At 39.3% G+C, this 17,944-nt stretch overlaps 1 protein-coding gene and 1 long non-coding RNA gene across 5 annotated transcripts; one reads left to right on the forward strand and one right to left on the reverse strand.

Annotated features, from left to right (window-relative positions):
* Positions 1 to 176: 176 nt before the first annotated feature.
* EED (embryonic ectoderm development) lies at positions 177 to 17,280 on the forward strand. Of its 3 annotated transcripts, none has more exons than XM_064409683.1 (12): positions 177 to 329; positions 3,156 to 3,308; positions 8,527 to 8,619; positions 9,531 to 9,596; positions 10,289 to 10,414; positions 10,522 to 10,603; positions 12,187 to 12,278; positions 13,145 to 13,278; positions 14,372 to 14,477; positions 15,242 to 15,400; positions 15,838 to 15,911; positions 16,951 to 17,280. In XM_064409683.1, exons 1-12 carry the CDS (start codon positions 210 to 212, stop codon positions 17,075 to 17,077), a joined length of 1,332 nt encoding a protein of 443 aa, XP_064265753.1. In that variant the 5' UTR covers positions 177 to 209; the 3' UTR covers positions 17,078 to 17,280. The 3 variants fall into 3 exon arrangements, with proteins under 3 accessions (XP_064265753.1, XP_064265755.1, XP_064265754.1); XM_064409685.1 differs by having other exon boundaries at positions 202 to 329; positions 12,187 to 12,320; XM_064409684.1 differs by lacking the exon at positions 177 to 329 and adding an exon at positions 637 to 2,753 and having other exon boundaries at positions 12,187 to 12,320.
* LOC135294442 (uncharacterized) lies at positions 6,030 to 8,252 on the reverse strand. 2 transcript variants are annotated; one of them, XR_010356543.1, is made up of 4 exons: positions 7,869 to 8,252; positions 6,916 to 6,971; positions 6,368 to 6,474; positions 6,030 to 6,265 (listed from the first exon to the last, which is right to left on the reverse strand). It is a non-coding gene; the product is annotated as an uncharacterized LOC135294442 (long non-coding RNA). The 2 variants fall into 2 exon arrangements; XR_010356542.1 differs by lacking the exon at positions 6,030 to 6,265 and having other exon boundaries at positions 6,280 to 6,474.
* Positions 17,281 to 17,944: the final 664 nt, after the last annotated feature.

Below are 17,944 nucleotides of genomic sequence, written 5' to 3' on the forward strand. Positions count from 1 at the left end.
GCTCGGCAGAGCCCCCCGAGACGAGCGGGGTCCCCGCCGCCCCGGCGCTTTTCCAGGAGCGGGCAGGGCGCTTTTCCAGCGGCGGGAAAAGCGGGACTCCGCCGGCCCGGCCGCCCCGGCACGGGCAGCGCGGCCGCTTTACGGCACAGCCGTTCCGACCTCCCGTCCGCGCTTTGCGGCTGCGTGGCGGTGGGTGGGGGGCGGGGAAGATGTCTGAGCGGGGAGAAGCCCCGGCGGCGGCGGCACCGGCGGGAGAGATGCCGGCGAAGAAGCAGAAGCTGAGCAGCGACGAGAACAGTAACCCCGGGGACCTGTCCGGCGACGAGAACGTGAGGCCGGGCGAGGGGGAGGCGGCACGGGGGGATGGGGGGGCTGGTGTGGCGGGAGCGCGCGCGCGCGCGGCGGGCGCGGGGCCTCGCGCCGGGGGCGGGCGGGAGCGCGGAGGGAGGAGGGGCCGCCCCCCCACCCCGGCCCGGCCGTGAGGGGAGAGGGGAGAGGGGAGATCGCCCAGCGGGAACCGCCCGGTGTACCCCGGGCGGGAGGGGGCATGAGCGGGAGAGGGACAAGGGGGTCTCAGCCCAGCCGGCTCGGCTCGGTGGCCGCCGCAGGGAGGCCCCCGGTGGGAGAGAGCGGGGAGGGTCTGGGGGAGAGAGTCCCGCTTCGCCTCCACGTGGGGGAAGGTGGATTTGAGGCCCAAACTGCGAGCGGGCTCTGTCTCGAACTCTGCTTCAAACCGCCAGACTTTTAAAAAAAAATTTTCCGTGCGAACCAGCAGCATTTTCCATCTTTCTTGCAGTTTTGCATTGTGTGTCTTCACTGTCTCGTTGTAGAGTAACATGCAGCACAAGTTTATGTGTGCAGCCTTTTGGTGAATGAGAAGTAGGAGATGGTGCTCGTAAGCTACTGTGAGCAGAAGGCAGCAGGGACGGGGTCTATAATCTCTAGGTTAGGTGAAATTCTAGTGTTCAGAGCAAAGGTAATGTGATTGATGTAGAATAACTTTATACCTGAAAGGTAAACTTAACCTGAGGTATCGAGCAGTCACTTTATCGAGTAGTTGCTGGTGTGGAGAGGGGTTGTGTAGTTACTGTGTGTGTGTTTTGTAGTGTGTGGAAGTTTTTTTCTGCGCTTATCCAGCAAGTGAGGGATCTGGACCACATCCTCCACAACCTTTGGAAGTGGTGCCTGTGAGGTGACAGGCAGGTTTGAGATGTTCCACACTGCTGCTCTTGGGTTTGTTTTTCATAACTCAGCAGCATTTGTGGCTCCAAGTGTAATTTGGTGACAGGCGTTCAGGCTTAATTTGTTGTCAGTTTTAGGCTATCACTGAGCATGGAATAGGTTGCCCCATCCCTGGAGATGTTTAAAGCCAAGCTGGATGTGGCTCTACACAGCTTGGTCTAGTGAAAGGTATCCCTGCCCATGGCATTGGGTTGGACTAGATGATCTTTAAGGTCCCTTCCATCACAAACCATTCTGATTATACAATTCTCTGTTGGTTGCCTCGGTGGTGAAGGGATTTCTTTTTCAAGAGTTTGTTACTGGACTCCACTACTCCTGCAAGATGGGGGATTCTGTTTAAAAATTGACATAATGGTTTTGATTTGGAGAAAGGGTTTATTTTGCTCTGCAGGTGTCCTGTGTGCAGGTTTGTTTGTTTGTTATGTGGTGGTTGCAGATGCCTGGTACAGTTGCACCACACCAGCTGCCCGGTGTTCTCACGTTGGCAGTATCTGTCTAGTCCAGAGAAAACCTCAGTCTTGTCAAGTATAAAAATTCTGTCAAGTGTGCTTGGGAGATGAGAATTTGGCAACTCTGAAATTTTTTTAGGATAAAGGAGATAAAACAGGAAAACTTAAAAATTGTTAAATTTGGTTCTGAATATTAGTGGAGGGTTGGCTCTTTTAGGGGCCCAATATGAAGGGAATTAATCCAGATTTGGGCAGTACACTTCCAGGCTTGTGATATCTTTCCTCCTTTTTGTCCTCTGAATGTCCTGTTTTTCAGAGCTGTTGGGCAAACAAAGACTAGTGCACCTGTTCAGCCTTCTGATAAAACAGACATGAAACTGGCACAAAGAATGAATGCTTGGTGGAAATTGGTGTATTAATGTTTGTAGTTGACCTCATTCCATATTCCTAGTGCAGTTCCTAATGCAGCTTTGTGAATCTCCTACAGTGACAGGCTGTTGTCTGCCTTTGTCTCCCTTAGTTCAGCTCTAGAATTTACCTGGCCTGGGATGAGTTGTTTCCCCCCCACTAGTCTGGAAAGTGAATGGACTACCTTGCCAGAAAAAAAATGGGAAAAGTTGTTTTTTAACAAGCTGAATGTACTCATATGGAAGCACGGGGTTGGCAGTACAGTGCAGGTGAAGGTGAAGTGCTCTGTGACAGGTGATGCAGGGAAATGTCCTGTTAAACACTGCCCTGCAGTCAGACCACACAGGAAATTGTAGTTTCTGCTGATGTCCAAAGCCGATGTAAAATCTCTCAGCGGCTGGACCGGGTGTTTTGTGCATCCCTTTATTTTTCAGTTTGCCCCATTCTTATCTTATGCTAATGTATGGCAGGCCAGTTGGATTAGTTAGCTGATCAGAATTTAGCTTTTAGTGGAAACAAGTAAGTGTCTGTGGGAAAGAGCAGGAGGGAGAGGAGGGACTTTGTCTTCTGATGTCGATGCTGACCCGCTGCAGAACTGTGCTGTGAGTGGTGCTGCTGAGGGTGTGGAGAAGCCCCAGAATGGCTCGGTTCTTGGTAAGGTCAAGCCTCATGTTTTTACACAAACAACTCTTCTTCAGCCCTTCAGAAGTACTCATTTCATCTGGATCAAAGATGTTTTCTAGGGGAAGCAGCTGCTTTATCTCTAGACATTTTCTTAAGGGCAGCTACCAGTATTCTGGAGAAACGTCACTAGATCACAGTTAATATCTCTCCCTCTTGGATTAGTCCTCATGTGATTCATGTTCTGTTTCTAGAGAGGAATGCTATTCTGCTGGCATTAGATTTAAATACATGAATCTAAATAACACCAAGTCCTGGGAGATCTGTTCTTATGAACGACAAAAAGTGAAAAGGCCATGTGCTGCAAGATTAGTTGAATTTGTACAGCAGTTATGATCTCTCTGTGACATTCTGTATAATTTGGCATGTTTTCAGGATGATGCTGTTAGTATTGAAAGCGGTACTAACACCGAGCGCCCTGATACGCCAACAAACACTCCTAATGCTCCAGGAAGAAAAAGCTGGGGGAAAGGAAAATGGAAGTCGAAGAAGTGCAAATATTCCTTCAAATGTGTAAATAGCCTGAAGGTAGGTATGTGTGAGCTTCAGGGAATGCTGGGCATCACTTACTGGCAGCAATGTTGATGTTGGCTGTGAGACAGCATCAAGCTAGATACTTTTAAATAAATATCTTTAAGCAATTATGTTCCCTGCTGATTTGAAGCAGTTACCTTTCTTGCTTGGAATAGCCAAAGTTTTGAAGAAAAAGGATACTAAGAAATAGGAAACAGTAGATAGTGCTGCAATTAACCTTGTTTTTGTACGGTTTGCAAAGTTTTGTGTGATGCTGTGATTATGTATTGAAGCTGTAGTTACTAGAGATAAATATAAGAAGTCAGATAAACAAATTGAACAAAAACAGAACCAGTGACAATTCCATGCAAAGCACAGAACCTGCACAGATTTCTCTATGTGTTGAAAAAAACCCCAACAATGTTAGAGTAACTTTTTCCTCACACTTAACCAGATCAGGTATTTTCTGTCCTCTGGCAGTATCATAACTACTGTATAGTGCAATCTGGTTAATTTATTGTGAGTGTTGGGATCATGTGTTAGCTCCTGATTCAAGCAGTATGTATCTTTCCTTGTAACACCTGATGGCTTTAAGGGGTGTGGATTCATGGTCTTTACTGCCTGTTCTGCTGTTTTAGCTTAGTGCTGTTTCTTTCTGCACTGGTGACAGACTATGGTGGACTGAATGAGTTTTCTCATTCATGACTATTTTACTCTGTCAGGATGTTCTTCTTTTTCTCATTCCTCAGCCTTGTGAGGGCTATTTATGTGGCAAGATGGGAGTTATGGCAAACTGTGAGGATCTGTGTAGCTCAGCAGTAGAAATTTTCTGCACAATTGCTCTAAGATTATTTTTTTCGTTCCCTCTCTGTTTAACTGTGGAGCTGTGGCTTCTTTTCTGAGCTTTGTCTTCAGGTTGCCCTAGTGAAACACTGGGAAATCTGAGTGGGAGGGGATAAAAGGTTTGGAATATGGCAACCTTCTAAATGAGCTTTGCCAGTGGAGAAATTGTGATACGAAGTTATACTGACAAAAATATCTGGGAAACAAATTGATCTTATTGTGTTCTTGAAGTATAAAAATTGCCTCCAGGCCTTTGAGGGTGTAGGAGGAGGGAAGTTGTTTCATTTCACCAAGGTAGGCAGCAGTTCCTGTGATTCGTGTGAATCGCCCCCACGGATGGTGCTATTTGCAGCTTCAAGTTATACTTCAAACAGACACAGGTCTTTGGACACCCAAACTTTTAACAAGTTCTGAGCTTTGTTACTCATACTTATTTTCTGTCTGCAGACAAAAAGGTTAGTACTTTCCAAGTGTCTTCTGGGAAAACAAAACATTCCCTCACCCCGGTGTCAATCCAGACCCCACTGTAGGGTGATCCAAAAGACCAAGCTATGAAACTAAGCAATCTCTGGCTTCCTTGGATTTGGATCAGGGCCTGGGAACAGATTCCTGTGCAAGTGGAATCAAGCTGTGAGGGAGTAAATGTAGCATTTCAATTAAGTGGGGTATTTTTATTAGCTTTTTTCCCCATTTCTCTTTGGTTTGAAATTAATGGTAATAATAAGAGATTTGCATGTTAAGACGAAGACCTAAGTAGCAGCCAAATTTGTTTTTTTACTTCATGATTGAGAACGCCTCTCTTCTTTTCCTTTTCCTTTTCTTCCATACTAACTTTGCAGATACTCTGGAGAAAACTCTAATGATTGAATGTTGTATGTGGGTTTAGAAAGACACTTGTGACTTTTTGAGTACCATGTCATATATCCCCTAGTTTATGTGTTTTGGAACTATGCTGTAAAGTGCAGGTATTAAAGTTAATAGAGGGTCTACATGATTTAAAGATCGTAGAAATTAATATTCTTTAGGGGTGTATAAATTACGTGTTTTTCCACTTTCGTACTTCTGGTTTTCCCCTCTTATTTTGTTTTTTAGCTTTTTCCTTGGGGAAACAAATATGGCTATTACTGTCTGCTTTGAGTGTTAAACAATTATGACTCAGCCTGAAGAACTCAGTGCTTGCTAAATATATGTTCTAAACACTACTTTGGGAGTTATTTTGAATGAAATTTAAGCATCTGGAAAACAAAAATACAACTTGGAAAATGTCAGGAAATAAAAAACTTCCTTATTTCTTTATGCAGTAGTAAGTTACTTGTAAGATGTACTGAAAAATCTTTGCTTTCTGTGGGCTGAATGGAAATAAAGTTTATAAATGAGCATATACAGCTAACACAGCTAGCACAGTTGCACATCCTCGTATATACATATATATTTTGCTGAGAGATCTTTCAGCAGAAAACCGTGTATATTTTGCTTTGTTGTGCCCCCTTTAAAGCAATGCCATTATTTTCCCTACCCTTTACTTCTGCTTAGGGTGTGTGCTTAAGTTGTAAGCAGCCCTGTGTTGTCTCAGCTTCTACTTGCTGTCCCCTGACCTGGGAACAGTATGCAATGACACGCAGAATTCTAGCTTGTTGGCGTGTAATGGAAACTAAATGTAACTAAACCTACTGCCCACAATGGCTTACTTCCACTTCTGGGAACTGGAAATGCACATGTGGGTTGTTGGTTCCCCACTGGCAGGGTGGGACACACGGATTAAAAGGCATTCATGCAGGTGATTATTTTTGCCACTGTAATGACTTCACTGCTTTCTGTTTAAAACCAGGTCTGATCTTACTTTTTGATTTAACCCAAGTTGATGTTGAGTGAGTAAGGCTGGAACTTGCCATTGATTGTTTATTTATTTGCTTCTGTAGCAATTGGTCTGTTTTCTTCTCTGCCTTCTTTCTCTAGTGCATGAAGAACCTGGGTACTTTGGGTTTTGTGCCTTTTATTCATAGCAGGGACAAGATGGAATTTCACAATTTTACTTTTGGACAAGTATCTGGGTCACTTCTGTCTGTACAAACCAGTGTCAGATTTGTGTCACATACTTGGCATCTGAGCATAGCCATCGTGTACGGCACCTAGAAGTACAATGTTTTGGAAAACGTCCTTTATTGTTTAGCACTTGGGTCAAAAATTGGAGCAGACAAGTATTTTCGTAATAGCTGTGTGCTGTGTCTGACCATGGGGGATGTTGGGAGTTTAAATAGGAGCAGAGCTTCTGCAGATATCCTGTATCTTCCTGCAAGAGCCTCTGTCTGGCTGCTTCATCCATCAAACACCAGCAAAACTGCAATATATACAGAGATTGCTCCTGGAGATTGTAGCACTTGGTGTGAGAAATGTAGTGTGGGTGAAGCAAGTAGACTAAAGACATTTGTCTTGCAGAGTAATTTTTTCCAGGGAAATAGGTTTTCTTTGCAAAGGCTTGCAAAATACTTTAGGCAGGTACTCAAATATAAAAATATGGAAACAGTGTAGCACTCTGTTATGTATCTCTACGTATCACCTTACTCTGGGTCCTACCTAGAAAATCAGAAACTTATTGCAACTTATGCTGGAAAAATATCCTATCTTGAGGGCAAAAAACATACTGCTTTTCACTTTCTGTATTTTGTTAAATTTATCAGAAGCAGGGCATATAACAGAGAACAAGGTTGTTCCAGAAAAACAAATGCAAAACCTGCTAATATATCTCTGTAATAAAGCAGTGGGAACCCATTCATTTTACCTGTATTATCTTCATGTGATCTGTCAGAAGCACTCACTGCTCAGCAGCAGGAACTCCTTCAAGCAAAAATTTGAAACCAAGTTATTATTAGTGGAAAAACTTTATTAAGCATTTTCAATTTGATCTCTCACAAACAAAACTTAAATACAGTCAAAATTTAAGGCTACCAAGTAAAATTAATAAATTTATTGCTGAAAAGTAAAATTAATAAATGTATTGCACACAAAAGGTCATGGCCATGTGTATGCAATATTATGGCTTATGGTTTTCCTCATTCTTCATTTCTAGTTCTACTGGAATACTTTACAAATACTGAATACCTGTTTTTTCCTTCTGTTCTGGGGTTACTAAGAGCCCTGCTACTTTTCCCTTTCTTAATATCCTATATCCCTCATCTCATATAGTCATTAGTTTGTGCTTTTGTGTTATGATGGGTAATGCTTTGAGTTAAGCTTTACACAATTCTTTTAAATCTGTATTGAGCTTTGAAAGTTGTTACCTCTCTTAAGAATTGCAGGAGGGCCTTAATCTCTGAAAGATTTTCTGCTTGCTCTTTCTAGCTCTTCTACTTATTTCTGTCAATAACAGATACTACCTTTCTCAGTAAATAATGCTATTTAAAATTTTTTCAGGCTTCCTTTACTTTTCTTTTTCTAAGGAGTGTTAGACTCCCTACTCACACCCCCTCCTCGAATTTATTCTTTGGTTTTGGATAGGCCAGAGCTGCCAGGGCTGCTACTTCTCGTGTTGTCTCTGAAGTGCTGCCATTTGAAGGCTGCTGAACAGCCATCATGAGACACTTCCTTCCTGCCTGCACTGTCCCAGACAGTCCCCTGTGGGGAGGCACTTTAATGAACATTATTCTTGCTGAAAACATCCTGTCAGGACAGGCCAAAATACTGTTATCAATTATTAACAAGCACCACCATATTCATCACAATTCATAAACATACCTCCTTTTTTTTCTCTCAAACTGATGTAAGTTGTATAAAAATAATACTTGGCATTTCTCTGGTAACTATTTGTAAAGGCGGTCTGAAAACATTTTGTAGACATGAACTTTGTAGCAGTATTGTGACACACTGGGAGAGAGTTCCTTGTGTCTGTGACAAAGTTACAAGACCTAATTGTAATGTAATAGTTAAATGTGGCCCTTCTCCATCCTTATATCAGTATAATTCTTCTCTCTCCTGGTAATCCTTCCCTGTAATTGGGATAGAAAATGCATATAAAGATGACCTTAGATGCACAGGTCGCCTTACTGAAAATTGTAAACCAAAATACTAGAGCTGCAAATACAACTTGGGAGTTCTGCCAGCTTCTAGGCATAACTGAGTTCTTCCAATTTACTTTTTAAAAGGTTGGTGGAGAAAGAAAAGGGAGGGGTGTGTTTGTCAGAATATTCCTTTAACCTCCCTTTAAGACAGCCACATTAAAATGTGGTGTTACAAAACTATGATTGTTAACTATTCACTGTCTAAAATTATACTGGCTGTGAACCCATTAGTTTGAGGAGGGAAACTTGTCAATGAAACTGTTGAATTTCACAGCAATGATATGCTTATGGGTTTGGTTGGATTTTTTATCTCTAAACTTACTTTACACGTATAGGAGGACCATGGCCAGCCTCTGTTTGGAGTCCAGTTTAACTGGCACAGTAAAGAAGGTGATCCTCTTGTTTTTGCCACTGTAGGCAGCAACAGAGTGAGTAATCTGTTTTTCATCATACGCCCTTCTGTGTGGTTCTGCATGCTTTCCTGTTTTCAAGCAATCCCTTTACCTGTGTTTGGTATGGACATGCAATACTTAATATAAACAGATGTATTTCGAAGATATGTAGCATCTGTTATCTGGGAGAGCTGCATCCTTTGGATTGTTCTATGAAGTCATCTTAGCTATTTGGTGATTTAGCTATGTAGTAAAGAAAGAAGTCATACAGTAATATGCATATGGAATAAGGAAAGGAGGTGCATAAAGGTATCTTCTTAATAAAGTTACTCTTCATAAATATTGTTATCTAAAAGTAGTGTACACATATATACAGGATGAGAACTGTCCGCAACAGTGGCTGGCTTATGCCAGCCAGCTCAGTAGCTAAATTCATGGCCTGTGTGGAGGGAATTTATAGACTTCCTCTGAACAATGTTTGATGTCATTTCAGTCTTGAAAATAACCCCTGAGAAGTACGTTTTATGCAAGTGTTGTGAATAAATAAGAAGTGTTTCATTTCTAGGTTTGTTCTGCCTGGCAAGTCACCAGAAACACTAAGTTTAAGCAAAGTATCAATGACTCATTACAAGACCAAGTCACATTAGAGATAACTGCAGTAATTAATTCCAACAAGGGTTTATCTGATTAAGGCAATTCAAAGAATAGTCTTCAATATCTGGGAAGGACAGCTGACAAGTCCTGGAATGGTGCTTTACTGAAACTGCTGTGGGCATTCTTTTATCAAACCATTTCCACCTGGTAAACAAATGGATGATGGATGAAATCTAAACCATGGAGGCACTCTACCTCTCCCCATCAGGCAGTCAATAGATGGGTGCATGTGATTTCATTCTGAAATGTCCCAATTCTCTCTCACTTACTTATTTTTGGTTTGTTTTCTCCAGGTTACTTTATATGAATGTCATTCCCAAGGAGAAATCCGTCTGTTGCAGTCTTACGTGGATGCTGATGTATCCTTTTAAGTTAAATACCCACATGTTTGCTTCTTCTTTATGAAAAATCAAGAGACTTTGGACAAAAAACCATGAAAATGTTTTGTCTGTGATTTAATACTTTGCTCATGCAGTGCATTCTTTTTGTTAGGTCCAAGTCTTGCCTCTTTCCCACATCCTAGAATCCCTCCAGTTGAAAAAATGTTAAAAACGCAGACTCAGGAACCAGACTATATTAAAAATATCTGAAAACTGATTCTCCATCAGTTTAATCTTCCCAACACTAATATTTGTATAATGTTTCCCTGCTTTTCAGTGGTCTCAGTTTCCCTGTGAATTGGAACTGGGTTTAAAGCCTAAGAATTGTGTTTCATTCTCTGAAGCATTAATAATTTGTGTTGATCATTTGCAATATACCAATCATTAAACTGTGAACTCGGTCATGATTCATTATTCCCAATCAAAGGTGATGCCATGAAAGAGAAGGTCTTCCTTTTTTGTTATGGAACAGAAGTGAGCATTGTAGAAAAGGTGATGTTGCTGATATCTGCAGGTCTATAATTGAATGTGTTTATTTTTCTTAGGGGTTCAGAAGAGACTCCTGGGCACTTGGATAAAATAGCAACAGGTTTGTTTAAAATAAAATGTTGTTTAGAAAAATAAAAAATATCTCCTGTTTGTTCTGTGATCCTTAACTTGAGGCATTGTAGGCAGATGAAAATTTCTATACCTGTGCATGGACATATGATAGCAATACAAGCCATCCTCTTCTGGCTGTGGCAGGATCCAGGGGTATTATTAGGATAATTAATCCTATCACAATGCAGTGCATAAAGGTGAGTGTTCAGAACTTTGAGATACAGCTTGTGTTTTAGTAAGGCATGACACTTTTTTCTTCTAAGATGAGGGGAAATGGTAACTTGGTCTCTGAATTCTATCCCAGCACTACGTGGGCCATGGAAATGCAATTAATGAACTGAAATTCCATCCAAGAGATCCAAATCTTCTTTTATCTGTAAGCAAAGGTGAGGAAAAACCTCTGTTGTTTTTGTATAAAAATGTTGTTTTTGTATAAAGATACTTTGGATTGGAGTTTGGTCTTGAATATGGCCAAAAACCTTCATGGGTTTTTTTTTTTTTGTGACTGGCACTGAACAGGTTCACTTTGAAAGTTGAGAGCAAATCATGCTTTTACATGGCTATTTATTTTATATTTTACTAAATCCATGGCCTACAACCATAACTCCACCTATGATATAAAGGGTGGAGTAAGTAGTGCTGCTTTTTAGGTAAGAAAAATCCTGAGCCTTGGGTTTGCTCTTTGCTTTCTGACAGTTGAAATTTTTCAGTTGTTGAATCACGTTGCCATCTAGTGGGGACCTCTTAACATTGCAGACAGCATTCACCATCCTGTTCATGAGGGAAAATGTGGATTATCTGTTGCTTGGGAACTTTAACTGGACTCTGTAAAAAGCATTTTAGTAAAGGAAGTTTTTGGTGTAGTGTCTTATGGGCTTGTCCAGAAAGTTCTGACAGTCACAACTTCCTGATCTTGACTGTTCTGTTAAGTAAGGGAATGATCTGCCACAAGGAGCTAGCCTTCAGGAATTTTTGAGTTGGAAACATTCACTTAAGGGGAGTCTTCACCTCAGTATATTTGAACTTACGGATGAAGCTACATGAGAACAGGAGTTGGGAAGCTCTCTCATGCTTGCAATGGTCAAGTTGGTGCTCTGGGTCTTTAAATATCCAGTTTCTGTATATTTTTTAGGTTCTCTTTGTAATAATGTTTTGACATCAGCCATAGTACTACAAGTTTTAATATGCTATATCTGGACCAGGTGCTATTGCTGAGAAGACATGAGCCAGGAGATTATTTGGGCTGCTAGAACTTCTTGGCTGAGTAATTATTTAAAAAAGAGAAAACTATTTGGGACTGCGTGGCCACCTGTTTCCCTTCTGGGATTTTGGGTTTTGCTGTAATTCAATGCAATGTACTTGTGGAATCCAAAAGGGAAATACACTAGAGGTTCCCATTTCCAAACAAGAGATACACTAGAGGTTCTTCATTAGAAATTGTTAAAACTTTCTTCAAATAATTGGATTAGTGTGATTGACTTTGAAATACATATTGTTTATGTAAACAGTTTTTCCCTTCCTTACTGACTGTGGTTCACCAAGAATAATGTTCTAAAAGTTAAAGAATGGAAAATCACAACTTTTGTGAATGTTGGTGTTAGAATGGCAGAAAGGAATTCTAGCATTTTTTGATTTATAAAATTGTTCTTATGACAGGCTAAAAGCATATTTTTCTGAGATCAGACTTTCCTTTGCTTTTTGGATGATCTAAAGATCTAAGCATGTTTTTTCTAGAAACTGTCCCTAGGGGAGGGGGTGGGCACACTTTTTCAGTTACAGAATTACTTTTAACAGTAAATTAGTTATAACAACAATTTCAGTTAATGCAATTCTGTTGTTTCTAACAAAAAAAAATTAAGTGCTTTTTTGATGTTGACCGAAACACCTGTTACTCAAAGTGATTAAGCTGAAATATATTATTCAAATGTACATATAAAAAGCAGCATGTAATTCTATTTGTTCTTTATAGATCATGCATTGAGACTGTGGAACATCCAGACAGACACGCTGGTTGCAATATTTGGAGGAGTAGAAGGGCACAGGGATGAGGTGTTAAGTGCAGTAAGTGGAAGATCATGGGGCAGTGATTTAGATTTACAGAGGGTAGTAAGCAACTTTTTGTCCTCTTGTGCACTATTTAGATATTATAGCTACTTAAAAATAACCATCTGGAAGTGCATAAATACTGTTTTAAGGGGATAGACAACTTTAAATGTCAGGTGGTTTGATTGATGTGGCCACCTCTTACAGACAGGATCTGTGTGTTTCAGTAGTTGGTTTACTCAGGGTGCAGCCTAGAATGAGCAAAATAGGGCTCAGTGGGTCTAGAAAGAATAAAAACATTTCATGATGGTCCCACTTTTGAAGTTCTTGAGTTCTCATCAAGTCAAAGCAGCATAAGCAAATAAACTTGGAGAGACACAGTAGTGAAGGAAAGAAGTTGTTTGAGTTAGTTTTTCAGTGGCTGTGAGCAGACACTGGTACCCAGCAAACATCAACTAGAATAGTTAACTTTTAATATGCTGTTCTTAAGAACTCTTTCCATTCCTGTTGCGTGACCTGTTGTGAAAGGTGAGGGGTGCATCTGTAGAAAACCTGACTGTATTATTCACCGATGTTGTAGCCCTGGAATTCTGCCAAAGTTGCTTCTAGGGAACTTAGTGAAGCAGGAGAACTAGCTCTAGATTCACTGTCTGTCAGTGCTGTTGAATATGTCTCTCTTTAGAGACACTAAATATAATTATTAAGATGCTGTGCTGCTTTGCAGTAAGCTGGATTACATTCTTAGTGTTTTTCTATTTGAAATATTCACTTTTATTGCATGCTCTATGTATAAAATTCTGTTTTGATGGAAATGATGGAATAAAATCTGAGTTGATGTAATCCAGCATGGGGTGGGAGTATTCAAAATTATTTTATATACATAGGATTACGATCTTCTTGGTGAAAAAATCATGTCCTGTGGGATGGATCACTCTCTAAAACTCTGGAGAATCAATTCCAAGAGAATGATTAATGCTATCAAAGAGTCTTATGAGTACAACCCAAACAAAACCAACAGGTATGTAGTCTTCATCTCCTTGTCTGTCTTTACAACACATCAATACTCCTATCAATGGTCCAGGTTAATTCCTTTCCTTATTGGGAATCTTTGGGTAGTGAAATGGATGTTGAATCTCACTGGATTGTGTGTCTTATTGTTGTTGGCTTCACTGGAATTTTATTGAATTCTGATTCAAAGTCCCAATTTTTTTATTTTTAAATATCTCAATTGTTTCTTATTTGCTAGACTAGAAAATGTCTAGAATTATCTTAAAGCTTGTATTTCATGCATTTCAAGATGTCGGTATCATTTCTTCATATAATCTCATCTCAAAATTTCTAGAAGGGAATCAAATCTGTGTAATTAAATGTGACAAATAATCTTATATTGAGTAGTTAATTATTGTGTATTTTTTTACTTTGGGGTGGGAAAAAAGCTGTTTACATAGTAATAACTTTAATTTTCATCATTCTCTGGTTTGACCTCAGATATGAGTAAATTATCAACTAAACATAGCAATTAGATAAGAGATAAATTCTCCTTTATGAAGTTCTTCAACTTTTTGATCTTAACTTCCAGTTAAACCATTGAGAGAATTGAAGAGTCTAAAACACAGTGAACATGTTCAGCAATGAGACTAGCTGTGAAAATACTCTGGCTTTTTTTTGGTAATGTTACCAAATATTAAATGATGCTTTTTAGCGTGCTTTTTAAAAATGATTAATTTTTTTAAAGTGTGCATTTCTATTTAACAATTTGGATGTTGCAGAAGCAGCATCAGGAAGACTGAGCTTTAATTAGTTCTTGAAGTATTTGGTGACAGACATTGTATTCAGCATCTGAAAGAGTAGTTTTACTCAGCACTATCTCTGCACAGTCTTTTACGTGGGAAACTTAGTTATTTCATTAGGAATGAGGATGAAAACAAGGACTCTTCCTATTACTATTAAAAAGAAAAACAAGCTACATACAAAGTCTACTTTGTTATAAAACTGTTAAAAAGCTGGGCTTGTTCTTTTAACATTGAAATATGTTAAAACTGATTATTAAAAATTACATTTGTGCTTCTGTGTTTGTTTTTCTAAATCTCACTTGGCAATTTTCTCCACAGGCCTTTTGTTTCCCAGAAAATTCACTTTCCTGACTTTTCTACAAGAGACATACATAGAAACTATGTTGACTGTGTACGGTGGCTGGGAGACCTCATTCTTTCCAAGGTAATCTGCAGCTTTTTCAGCTACATTACATTTATTTGTTGGTCCTGAGGATCCCTACACCCTAGAAAGGTTATTAGCGTGTGGGTCTTAGGTTAAATTACTGCCTTGCGTCAAATGATTTTTGGAGTGTGCTGGGAATTTTGTTACATATCAGGATGTGTGGGTAAGCAGCTTATACTTAAAAAGCAAAATTCTTACTACAGCTGTACTCTGTTACAAGTAAAGAGTTTCTGGCTAACCAGAATCTGCACAGAACATGTGGAAAGGGAATCTCTAGATACTATGTAGGGATCCTGCTAAAGAGTGAGATGAGGAGTAACCATAATGGAGTAACTTTGATTAATGTATTGTGTCCACTAGTAACATTGGCTTGCAGATATTAAAGCAGGCAGTCAACTTCCTTGATGCCAGCAGTTGGTGAGTGGACTGTCCTGTTAGTCAGAGGGATTGGGTAAACTATCCTCAAACCAATGTAAGTTTAAGCTGCCTATGAAATTGTGTTTGAGCACATCTGGGTGACTTCATCTGAAGAGGGTGAGGGAGGGCTCCTGCAGTCCCTGGCAAAGCTGTGAGGGCATCAGATTGCCAGTGATGGACAGTGATTATTGTTGGTGATGTGGCTCTGATCTAAGGGCAGAGGTGAGATTTTCAGTTCTGCTTTTCATAGTCATTGGGGAAGATGTGAGATCAAATGTTTGCTTCTAGTTGGACTGATTCTGCAGTATAAATTACAGATAATTTTTCTTTTCATTGTTTCACTCCAGTCTTGTGAAAATGCCATTGTTTGCTGGAAGCCTGGCAAGATGGAAGATGATATAGATAAAATCAAGCCCAGTGAGTCAAACGTGACCATTCTTGGGAGATTTGATTATAGCCAGTGTGACATATGGTACATGAGATTTTCTATGGATTTCTGGCAAAAGGTACGTGTCTGACTTTGCTGTATTTGAAGGTGTGTAGCTTTTCACTGATTACATGTTTGTGGGTACAGGAAGGGTCTTGGTTCATGTGATGTTTGAGAAACAGAATGGTTTGCTGTAAGGGACTTTATATGAGCCTGCAGGAGCTCCAGATTTTTCATTCTGGGTTCTGCCTGTGGGAAAAAATTCCACAAAATAAATACTAATTTTCCACCAGAAATAAGTTATCTGATGTCTTCACCCCCTGTCTGCAGAGATTGATAAAATGGAAGAAAGGAGACAAATTCTACAGCCTTTCTGAGTCCTCCAACAAACTCATTAAGTCATTCATGTTTAAATGTTCACACACAGTTTGTCAGCTCTAGAGCCTTTATAAAATTCTGATTTTATTCTTTGAGGGAGTATTTTAAAACCTCTTTATCCTCTGCTTTCTTTTCAAGATGCTTGCTCTGGGCAATCAAGTTGGCAAACTTTATGTTTGGGATTTAGAAATAGAGGACCCACATAAAGCCAAGTGAGTACTTTATTTTGTTTTTGCTAAGACAGGGAGTTGGGGTACTTCTCTATTTCCTTTCCTGATTATAGAGAAATTCTTTACAGTACTACTTACTTTCCATTATAACTAGTAGGGAAATAAACATTGTGAGCCCTTGAAGGTCAATGTTTATTATATCTCACTGATTTATAATTTATATTATAATAAAGCCAAGAGGTCCCAGTTGGATTATGCTGGCTACCATGGGTAGATATAGTAAAAGGCAATTTATTTCTCATAGAGTTTTCGCTAATTGGGTGGAAATTTTGCAAAGCCATTAGGGGAAGATGTGCCAGGTTGGTGTAGCACATGACAAAGGCGAGATAGGTGGCAGGACTGGAGTAAAAAAGGAGAGTGTAAAGGTGAGCTATGAGCACAGTGTGGAGAAAACACTATGGCTTTCTCCTTCCTCACCTGTGCTGCCAGGCAATTTCACAGATGTCTCTTAGATACATAAAGGCATGTATGTATGTGTGTAAACATACAAATGCAAAAAAACCCCGAACACAAAAAAGGCCACAAACAAACCCACTCACAGAAAAATATTGTATATAAAATGGATATACACTGTATATATAAATACTTAATGCATTTTATTTTTATGTACCCTATATATTATACATATCTTGATATATTTATATATAATCCATGTAAATATGTATATGTGAATACATTAATGTATAAAATTCCTGGAAGTGCTACAGTCTTTAATCACACAATTCTGATTTTTCTTTCCTAACCCTGTGAAATAACACTGATTATGACATCCTAAATAATGTAATTCAATAAGCTTTCAATCTTTGCTTCAATAAAAATTGGGTGGATGAGAAACAACTGTGGGTGGACAGGAAACTGCTTTCCCAATCCCCATCTGGAATACAAAATACACCTTGAAGGCCATAATCCTGTTGCCTTCAATTCCTCCTAGGTCACATAAATAAGGGATTACCAAAACAGTGCTCCATAATGTAGTAGGAAGATTTAACATTGCAGCTGAATAATTTTCTTTTCTTTCTAGGTGTACGACCCTTACTCACCCCAAGTGTGTTGCTGCCATCCGACAGACCAGTTTTAGCAGGGATAGCAGTATCCTTATAGCTGTGTGTGATGATGCCAGTATCTGGCGCTGGGACAGATTACGATAAAGTACTTTTTCTTAATTCATAGAAGAAAATATATTTTCAAATTATAATATAGTCTGTTAACATGCTAGTACAGTAGATGCATTTAGTGTAGACTTTCTCGAAGGTTCAGCAGGCTGGAGCTGGACTTAGTGATGTTTACATTCTGTGTATTGTTCTGCTTGAAATTGCTGCTTTTAATAAAAAGAAGTATTTTTGTAAAGTTTTCTGAATTGTCCCTATTAATTATTTCCCACAAGAAGTTTTCACTTCTGGCCTAGGAAATTTCTTTGTTAGACTTAAGACATGAATGTATGTCAACTTGCTAGAAATTTGGTATATTTATGCTTGTAGTTGTATTTTTTGCCTTTCAAAAACCTAATGAAGCATTTATTCAAGGACAACACAAAGGAAATGCTACTCTTAAGAATATAATGTAAATAATTGTTAATTTAAAAAAAAAATTAACTAATTCTTTAAGTTAGCTGCAGATTGAAATTGATTTAATTTTTAGTAATCTCAAAATGGAATTTGCTTCTCACCATATCTGTTAATGACTAGGGGGGGAAAAAATATTACTGGCTTTGTTTTGTGGATCACATTGTTCTGTTGTTTGAATTTTATCTAGTTACTGCATTTATCTAAACGTTAGTTTTTGGAAATATGTTTTAATTGTCTTTATTGTCAGTATTCCCAAATAGCCTTCTCAATGTTTTTACTTGCCTTAGGAATAACGAAATCTAAATTCAATCATATTTCATATAGGTTTAAAATGTGTTTACAGTTAATAAAAATGAAAGGGGGACTAGATAAGACAGCAGAAATTATTAGCAGTGATAATCTGTGTTCAAAACACTTGTGTGTATCTTCTCAGCAGGTAGCTGAAATGCT

Source organism: Passer domesticus, chromosome 2 (genome assembly GCF_036417665.1).
Source record: "Passer domesticus isolate bPasDom1 chromosome 2, bPasDom1.hap1, whole genome shotgun sequence".
NCBI classification, from domain to species: Eukaryota; Metazoa; Chordata; class Aves; order Passeriformes; family Passeridae; genus Passer; species Passer domesticus.